This window comes from Apus apus, chromosome 6 (genome assembly GCF_020740795.1).
Source record: "Apus apus isolate bApuApu2 chromosome 6, bApuApu2.pri.cur, whole genome shotgun sequence".
Taxonomy (NCBI): Eukaryota; Metazoa; Chordata; class Aves; order Apodiformes; family Apodidae; genus Apus; species Apus apus.
The window spans coordinates 9,777,708-9,787,837 of NC_067287.1; the positions used below are offsets into that span (position 1 = coordinate 9,777,708).

General features: G+C 51.3%; 1 protein-coding gene across 1 annotated transcript; it reads right to left on the bottom strand.

Moving 5' to 3' along the window:
• Window positions 1-815: 815 nt before the first annotated feature.
• C1QL2 (complement C1q like 2) lies at window positions 816-2,591 on the bottom strand. Its single transcript, XM_051624270.1, has 2 exons — window positions 1,953-2,591; window positions 816-1,606 (listed from the first exon to the last, which is right to left on the bottom strand). The coding sequence occupies exons 1-2, from the start codon at window positions 2,589-2,591 to the stop codon at window positions 1,427-1,429; spliced, it is 819 nt and encodes a 272-aa protein (XP_051480230.1). The 3' UTR covers window positions 816-1,426.
• Window positions 2,592-10,130: the final 7,539 nt, after the last annotated feature.

The following is a 10,130-nucleotide window of genomic DNA, read 5'->3' on the forward strand; positions in this document are numbered from 1 at the left end:
AGATGACAGGGAGGTAAGATGTTCAGGAGAGAAAAATGAAATGACAGGGCAATAAAATGAAGAGGATTTGTAAATCAGCTTAGCTCTTTTAGGTTCAGCAAAGCAACCCCATTTTACCGAAAGTGAGGAGATTACCTGCTGGGGTGATGATGAAAGAGGCACTTCCTCCACCAAAGGCTTCAAATTGCACACACTAGTTAGACACCCCTGCACTTTTAAAAGGACACAGGGTGGCTGGGATTTACTGAGGACCAGCAGGAGAAAACCTTTCCAAATTCTCTGAACCTGTCAGCCTTGAGTGAGCTTCCTCTCCCAGCCCATCTCAGGCAGACCCACCTATGGTCAGGTGTGGCTTCCAACCCCTATACACACTGCAAGTACCGGGGTTTAGACAGACTCTCTCCCCTGCTGCCTTCTTGCATTTGTCAAGCATGTTACAGATGCACAGCTTTCCATAATTGCTGATTAAACCACTTGTCTTATACTTCACTAACCTCTGGATCAGACTTAGACCCAGTAAATCTGTTTAGATCTCCTCCACACGCTCACTTTCACCTCTTGATGACCGTGAACCGCTTGTTTACAAAACTTTTTTTCCTCTCCCTCTGCTTCTTCCCAGCCCCCTTGAACCATAATGAAGACCTAGCCAAGGTGCCCCATTCTCACTTTAAATTTTGCTGCAAACCTAAAGGACTGAAGTGACTCCTGCCCCCTTTACCTCCCACCCTCCCATGGCACCACCACAGAGCTCCTTTGCAGCACTGGAAGAGAGAGACAGCAGAAGGCATTGTCTAAAAACATAATTTAATGTGATATTTTGATGATTGTGGTCAAGGACTGAATTCTTTTGCAGACAGGCACAGGTTTGACGTTAATGACACCATCACTCACGCGAGCATCGCATTGCACAAGAAATAAAAGTTTACACTTGACCCCATACAAACAAAGCAGCAGAGGAAAAGTCAAGTTATGGTCCAGCCCCACTTCATGAATAGTTGATCTGAAAATTCAGCATTATCATAATTAATACTCCTGGACAAAAAAAAAAATAAAAAATGTGACCAGTTCAAATTCCGTGTGTGGCACAGTCTGAACTCAGGGCTCTCTCACACCCCCCGGGAACCACTCAAGAGTTTAAAGCTGCCGAGTTCCTCGTGTGACACAAAATACACTGAGGCTGACAAAGGGCGAGCAGGGTTCAGAGCAAATGGGGGAGAGTAAGGAAGGCGGCTGCTTTGTTTCACTTCTATTTCGTTTCCACAGGGGTAAAAATAAAACAAAAACCCTACATAAACGGATAATGAAGCTAAAGTGACCTGCGGAGACAGTGGACACCAGCGGGAATAGCGGCATGAGAGGGCAGGGGCACAGCCAGCCCCACGGGCGTCAGTGGCGGGGCCAGTCGTGTCACATCGCTTGTTGTGTGTTAATCGGGGTATAAAAGAAAGCCAGAGAAAGTGCTGTACTTATTGTTGTTGCCTCCGTGCGCTTTGCCTCCGTCCAGCTTAACATACACCTCGTCGCCGGAGTCCAGGTGCAGCACCACGCTGTTGCTGGCATAGTCGTAGTTCTGGTCTGCGTCTTGGGCGATGGCACTGGCCCGAACCTGCCAACACAGCCGCGGGCTACATCAGATCCCGAGCTCCTCTTCCCCAGCCGCTACATCAGCTCCCCGGGCGCCTCTTGCCAAGTCCCTCCATCAGCTCCTCCACTACCCCCGTGCCCTCCCTCCGCGCTTCTCCTTCCCCCCAGCCCGACGGGAAAGTTTGCAAGCCAGGAGTTTGGAACTCATCGCGGCTCTACAGCTGCTCCCCGCCGTGCACCCGCGCCCCGACGCCGGGGAGGAGGCTCCAGATGCTCCTTTCCCCGGTACCGGCGGCGGCCGGTGCCCGCGGCCGGGAGGGGAAGGACCCGGGGCGGGGAGGACGAGCGGGGGAGCGGCGAGGACCCACCTGCCCGTTCTTGCAGAGGTCGGCCCACATGCTGGTGCCGTCGCCGCCGCGCATGAGGATGTGGTAGGTGAAGAAGTAGATGCCGCGCACCTGGCAGGTGAACTTGCCGCTGGCCGGGTCGTAGTGGTTGCCCAGGTTGGTGACCACGTCGTCGAACTTGAGGACCTCGTAGCCCTCGTGGGGGCTCTTCAGCCCCACGTAGAAGGCGATGCGCGGCCCGCTGAAGGCGGCGCTCAGCCCGCCCGCCGCCTCGCCGCCCGCAGCCGCCCCGCCGCCGCTCCCGCCGCCGCCCGCCCCGGCCAGCGCCAGCCCGGGCAGCCCCGGCTTCCCCGCCTCGCCCCGCTCCCCCGGCGGGCCCCGCGGACCGGGAGGACCCGGCTCCCCGGGGGGTCCGCGGGGGCCCGGTTTGCCCGGCCGGCCCGGCTCCCCCTTGGGTCCCTGGACGAAGGGCGGCGGGGGGTTGGCACCCAGGTCCTGCAGGGCCTCCACGGCGGCGGTGCTGCCGGGGCCGGGCGGGCGGCCGCCGCTGTACGGGTCGCAGATCATGCGGCAGGTGCCCATCATCTCGTAGTGGGCTCCGCTCTCGGCGGGCGCCTGCAGCAGCAGCAGGGGCAGGGCGACGAGCAAGGCGACAGCCATGGCCAGGGCGAGCCCGGCGGCGGCCAGCAGCCGCCTCCTCCGCTGCCAGAGCCGGGCGGCGACGGCGAGCAGGTCCTCCTTGCCGTGCGAGGCAATGGTGGCGCGGGGGGGCCGGCCGCTCCCTGCGGGGGGGCGGCAAGAAAAGGCGGTGAGCCCCCCGCCGCCGGCGCCTCCCCGCCCGGCCCCCGCCTCAGCCCGCCCGCCGCCCGGCCGCTCGCCCCGCCATGCCGCTGCCGCCAGCCGCCCCTGCCCCGCTCCGCTCCGAGGGGACGCGGCGCCCCAACCGCCCGGCGGGGCTGAGGCGGTGCGGGGGGTTCGCCGCGCCCAGCGGGCGCTCGGCTCTGCCCCTCGCCCCCGCGGGAGGGGTGGGACACGGGCTCGCCCGCCCCCGTCACCGCCCCGGCGGGGGGAGCGCGGAGGGGAGCGGGGCAGGGCGGACGGACCCACCTGCGGGGCCGGGGCGGAGCCGCCGGGGGTCCTCAGGGCTCCGCCGTCGCTGTCACTCGCGATGCGCCCTTCTGCCGCCACCGGCCCGCCCGCGGTACCGAGCGCCTGTGGCTGGGCGGGCGGAGGGGAGGGGAGAGGCGGCGGGGCGTCCCGCGCACCCCCGGACTCTCCGGCCCCCCGACGGCTGGCACTGGTGTCGGGGGAACCCCGCCCGCGCCCCCGGCACCGGCTCAGTCCGTGCGGGTACCGCCCAAAATGCGCTCCACTCCAAACGGGACGCCCGGGGACGTATCGCATTGTCCCGTTCACGTGCCGCCTGGAGCGGCTTCCTCCCTCCAGCCCCCTCCATCCCTCCATCCCTCTGTCTCTCCATCCCTCCATCCCTCTATCCCTCCGTGCCCGCAGCGGGACGGCCCCTGCGCAACTTCCCGGGAAGCGGCCGGAGCCCCCGGTTCCCCCGGGGTGAGCTCCTTCCCTCCGTCGAGCCGCACCGCTTTCTGCGGGAGAGGGTCCGGGAAAGCCCCGCGCAGGCAAGAAATTGCCCCGGCGTGTGCCCCGTGGCTCCCTCAGCTCCCCCCGTCCAGCCTCGGCGGTCCAAAGGCGAGTGGGACAACATCGGGGGGTTGATCTTGCTCCTCAACCCATCCGAGCGTTATTAAAGTTGTTTCCACCTGTCTCAATTCGCGGCGGCAGGCAGGGCTTGCCGGGCAGAGGGGGAGCCCTGGGAAGAAATGCCTTTAGCGGGGTTTAGGACAGCACAGGATTCTGTAGGTATCCCTGTGTAGTGGTGGGTCCAAAACAAGCGGGTTTTTTCCCAATCGAGAAATTGTGATTAATTGTCTTTGATTTTCTGAGTAAGCGGTGGTAGTACAGCCAGAGAGAGCTCTTGCATCGGTAACTGCCTACGGGGATCTCCCCTCTGGAGAGTAAGTTGTGATCTTAACCACACCATCTCAGGTCAGTGGGTTAAGGACCCGCCCCAGAAAGACAGAACAGGGTGGTACAGCGGCCAAACTGATTTTCTTAAGGGCAACATTTCGGTGTCGCCCGCTCCTTTGGTGCATAAGAAAAGCGAATTTCCAGCAGGTTCACCGGAGCTGAACACCGTCTGTTTTGTCTTAAAACGGGCAAAGCTGCGGGTCGAAGGAAGCGAACCGCTCGGTTTGATCCAGCGGTTCTTGAAGCCGATGGCCTGGAGGCATCCTATGCAAATGGTGACACCCAGGCTTCTCCCGAGAACTGCAAGAAATGCCCTAAAAGGACCTGGAACTCTTGTTAGCTTTCCTTGATATTTAAGGAGGGGACATCAAGGCTTTCCCATCTGGAATGCACGCACTTCAGGACCAGATCTCATCTAAGTTACGGTCCCTGTGTGTATTCAGCGTTTTTTCCTGGAGTTATCCTGAGATCAGGATTAATCCGTGCCCATCCAAGTCTCTGATTACTTTTTTACCCCCACCTATGCATTTGAATCTGGAAGCGAAATTGATCTTGTAAACGAAAACCTTTCCCTGAAAAAAACCCAAAAAACATAGCATTTGAGTAACCATGTATATTACGTAGCACAATGCAGCTAAATATTTTCAGTTGAGATTGTGACAAAGACGTAAGACCTTTTTCTCTCCTCTCAATTACCAGTTGCATCCGACAGTGTTATTATTAAGCCCCCACACTTGTCTGAAGCCTTGCAAAATTATTTCTAACAGTTGTTTCTGTTACAGCCCTGGTGTAATTTTCCATATATTAACTGTGCTAAATACAAATAAATTCACAACTAAATTACACTGCTTTGCCGATCATCCCTACTTAAGCTTCTGTTAATTTCCCTTTTGTTCTGGTATTTGTCACTAGCTCTGCTCTTCCTGTGTATGTGAATCCTTGCTATTCCCCCAGAGCTCTGCAAACCCCTCTAACGTGGCTGTTTAATCTCCTGTTTTCCAAAGGCAGCAGCCACACTGTAGCTTTTCTAACCCTTTTCTGAATAATTAAGTTCTTGTATTATTTGGGCTCTGCTGCAACTTCCCAATTTGCATTCACTCACTTTTATAATGAGGTGGCTGGTGCTGGGAACTATCTTCCAAATAGAGACTCACCAGCCCCTGCTGCAAAGTCTGTTATTCCCATGGATCAACAAGGACAAATAATGAAACATATTCTAACTTCCAGCAGGACAAAATTTTCCCAGTTCTTAATGAGGTTTAGCACTTGAACAAGCTGGCAGAGAATATTATGGAGAAATCTGCAGTTAGGCTGAGTGTCAAAGTCTTGCAGTTTTGTTTGGGAATAATTTAACTACTTCTCTGTGATGCAGTGAGATGGGCTGATCACCTGCTTCATCCTTCCATCAGATTGCTTTAAGGTAAACACAGTGTGACACATCATATCCAGAAGGTTCTACGCTCTACGTTCCTGGATATGTGGAGTTATGGGCTGACTGATGTAATTCATCTCATGTCCCAGGAAGCAGCGCTAGAATGGGAGAGGCAGCTGGTACCACCCACTGATCCCACACCAGTATTTAAGAATATAGTTTAGAGTCAGGCACTTCACATCTTTTAAAGAGTGAACCAGGCTGGTGCCCTGTTGCAGGCTCCTTGGTACTTGAAAGGGGCTACAGGAAAGCTGGGGAGGGACTTTTCATCAGAGAAGACAGTGATAGGACAAGAGCTAATGGTTTTAAACTGAGAGAGGGGAGATTTAGGTTAGATATTAGGAAGAAATTCTTCACTATAAGGGTGGTGAGAAACTGGAATGAGTTGCCCAGGGAGGTTGTTGATGCCTCATCCCTGGAGGTTTTTAAGGCCAGGTTGGACGAGGTTTTGTGCAGCCTGATCTAGTGGTTCCCTGCTCATGGCAGGGGGTTGGAACTTGATGATCTTTAAGGTCCCTTCCAACCTTAATGATTCTATGATTCTATGATTTTACTATGGCTCAGGAAGTCCTTAAAATCCTCTTAAGAACCTGAAATCAAGATTGCTGTAAGTAAAGGCACAGCCCTTGGATCAGTATCCTCACCCATCCCAGGGAGTAGTTTTGTTTCACTATCTTGTGTCATGATAGATGGAAGTTATGGATAACATTACCTTCTGATCCTTTGAAGTGCTTCATTCATTACCTTTCTCACATCACAAGACTTACAGACCTTTCTCATTGCCAGAATTAACTATGTGGAACTCCATGTATTCAACAGCTAGTAAAACATTATATATATATATATATATATATATATATATATATATATATATTCCTTATGCTAAAATGTCCACATTTCTTGCTGAAAACAAATTTGAGGCTGTTAATGTTCAGAATGCGTATAATATTATTTCCATTCACAAAATGTAAAAGATGATGACACTGATTATTTTTACTTAATGGAGGGAAAAGTTTAGAAATGGTTAGGCTTATTGTACTAGCTGCCATCACTCCCCACAAATACTAGGCACTTCTTTTTGACCTAAGTTGGAATTTCTGACAGTGCTTTTCTTAACAGCAAAATGCTGAATTTGATTCCACTTGATGGACCCAGTGGGTACACGGGGTCCTGCACAGCAGAAAAAGCATTTTATTACACAGAACAAGGCCAGAAGCTGGCTCTTCTCTTGCTGTCTGCAAGGCAGAGTTGGAATAGCTGGCAGAGGCTTGTGCTGCTGTAGCAGAACATAAAATCAGGGTGATACAGCCAGAATCAGGTCCCCTCTACTGACACAGTATCTGTCAGAGATCCTGCATACAGAGAAGTTCGGGTACAATCCAGACATTGCAGTTGGATGGGCTTCATCAGATGTGTTATTGACCACTGTGAATTGCTGCTACTTGCTCTTGACCATATCCAGGTGCTGTACACAGAAGACAAAACCTGCTGGATCTTTGCACAGGGGTGTTTCTGCAGATACATTTGGCTCGTCATAAGAGAGAAGTTCACAACCCCCAGACCTACCTTCAGAGCACTGCTTGGGGAAATACTCAAAAGTGTGGAGAGAATCATTGAAAGCCAAATGCCTTCGCATCCCCCAAACAGGTGCTGTTCACCAACCTCAGGAGAACTCAGTCTATATTTTCTGACAAGGACGAATCAGAGCCACTGAACCTTGCTTCCCACTTCTGACCCAGTGTGATTTTTGCCCTTGCCTTCTCTCAGAGCAGAGTCACAGCCTGATCTTAATTCATCAAAGCTTAGATAAACTGTGTGGGAACAGAGAAATCTCACACGGTGACAGAAGCTGGTGCTGAAGATGCCTCATCCAAACATGTGGCTGCTCATGTCCCCAAGAAACTGCTAGGAACAGTACAGGAGCAGCAGCTGATTCTTGGCCCCAGTAGCCAGGGTGATGGAGGAAGCATTACAGGAACTCCAGGCTGTTGGGAGCTCCCTGTTCCCAGAGCAGGTCTTCAGCTGGAGCTAAAGTGGGTTTAGAGGGAAACATAACTGTCCTTAACAGAAGGCAGGATCTGAGCAACATCACCTGTCAAGCTAGCAGGTTTGAAAGACATCTTGCTTAAGAACAGTAGAGACAAATGAAGGAGGAGGCCAAGTTTGCTTGCCTTTAACCAGCTGAAGGCAGGATTTTGGGTCACAGTGAGAGCAAATTCAACTCTCTTTTCCTAATTCTCTGCTTCTCGGTACATGTTTACAAACTGCTTGAGGAGAAACAGGTTGGCCCTAGATTTGTCTTGTTCAGTTTGTCTCCTTAGATAACTAATGCTTTTCAGTGTGACTGCTGGAGTTCCTCTACACTGTCTATGCTTCTGCTTTTTAAATTGAGTGAGGGCCTTCCATACAAAATACAAATAATGAAATAATAATTAAGCACACTTATGGTAAACATAAGAGTAACCCAAATTTGGAGGCCCAGTAGAAGACAGAGATCCTGCCCTTGCCTTCTGAATGTAACAGAAGCTGCCCAGCAATGTGTGTGTGTGTATAAAACCAAAGCCCTGACAGGCTCTCCAGCTGAAAATCACTCATCTCCCTTCTGAATCCTCTGAAATGCCCAGCAGGACTTAACTCTTGAGTCTTCATGACTTCAGAAGAGGGAAGAGGGAGGCTGGAGGGTCAGAGGGCTAAAATCAGTCCCTTTATGCAGATCCTTTGTCTTAATTTAGCAAAGTTTCTACACCCAGCCATGAGGCTGATCATTTCTATGATATGAAGGGAAAAATTGCTGCAAGGAAATGATGTGCATGGGCAGCTGGTTTCACCAGGATGAGAAGCACACATTAAAAGTGCTTTTGAAGTGCATTTTAGCTTCCCTCTGGGAGTTTACTGAACCTGCAGAGAGAGGTACCAGAGAGAATTTGTTCCCAGAAGGCAAAGACAAGAATAAAATTAGTAAGAAATAATAGCCAAACCCATAGGTGTGACAGATGGCATCGAATGGACATCTGTTGGAATAATATTCACTTTCCACAATAAACTTTTATCCTGCATCCCCCAGAATTAAACGTGTTGCTCTGTTAATCATGTAGCATGAAGAGGAAGACGAGAGGACTGGAGACCCAAAGCTAAGGATGTCAGGAATTGGCTTCACACCTCTGTTGGGTGTAGGAAACACACAGGGAGCAGGAGGTAAAAGCTGGAGGAAGGCATATGGACAAGGTGGGGCAGATGGTCCTGGCTCCGTGATGCTTTGCTGTGACCTACTGGTGCCCGGTGGAGAGGAGTCGTTCTGCTGAGCAGGGGCAGCTGTAAGGCTTGTGCAGAGACAAGTTGCTTTGGTATGTTCGGACAAATAGCCTCAGGTGAAGATGTTTGACTCCCACTTCTGGAGTAAGGGTAATTTGGGGTGTTGCTGGAGAGGAGACAGAGAGCTGGAGACAAAGGTCAAGGAGACTCAGTCCCAGTGCAGGGCATAGATCAGCTGCACAAGGTCATGTACCTCTGGGATACTCAGGGAATTAATATCCAGACTGTGACAATTGTTTTTGCAAAAAGCCTGGTTAAGCTGAAAGAAAGAGTAACCATGAGAGAAAAACATGGATTTCTTACAAATGAAGCTTTAAATAAGCACTAAACCAAAGTAGGTAAGATCATTTTGTGAAATTAAACAAAATATTTTATTAAAGCATGATGAAATTGTCCCAAAATACGTAGTCATTGTAGTCATCTATGTTGACTCTTCAATATAAATCCAAATTAAAAGCGTGACAATGGGCTCTGTTTAGAAACATCCTGACCTTTCTCGTATGACTCTTGTCCTGCCTTCTCGTTACTTGTCATTCTCAGTCACTGTATCTTGTTTAAATGAAAAGTGTAAGCTCTCCAGGGCATAGGACTGCATCTCTCTTTTTTTTTTTTTAATCTGCTCCGTCCAACAATGCATGCAGCAGGGAGACTCTTAAAACTGTTACATAAAACACAAACAAAACATTCAATCCCCAATTTTGCAACTTCACAGATTTTCTTTGCAAGAAAAAAGAAAAAAACACTAGATATTTGTAAGAAGTTATTTGCTCTCATGAGTACAAGTTAGGCTAAACAGCAATCCCAGAAAAGCAATGCTCTCCTTGATGATGATGTTGATTAAATCACAGAGTGGTTCCTGGGGGAGAGGAATGGAAGCCCATTGCTTGGGGTTTGGAGACCAAGGTGTTGTGGTTTATTTTGGAGGTTGGGCAAAGCCAGAGCCCTCACTGCAGGACTCAGTGCCCCACTGGCAGGAAGATGAATCAGGAGCCCTCACAGTCTTCTCTATTTTGTTCTTCTATGATCCTTCTAAGAGAGATTGATGCTGACAGCATCCAGGTGGTGCGTCCGTGACTCAGCTGTCACGTCACTGCTTACGGCTTAAAGCCAGTGAGTCAAGGAATGAAAAACAGGTGGAAGGAGGAGGAGAGCCCTCCCGAGGTGCTCACCTCCAGCCATCTCGTGCTAAGTGAGCAAGGCCAACTGCAGACCACAGGGAGACGGAAGCAGGAGAGGCAATGACAGAAGGAAGGGCTGGTCACCACCTCCAAGGGCAGCAGGACTGCAAGCTATTCACCACACCTTACGTGGTGTGGAAGGAAAGCCTGGTGTGAGTTAATGGGCTTCTGTGAGCCAGAAGTGCCCACCCTATGTGGTAGATCTGAGACCTGCTGACTCTTGTAACTATG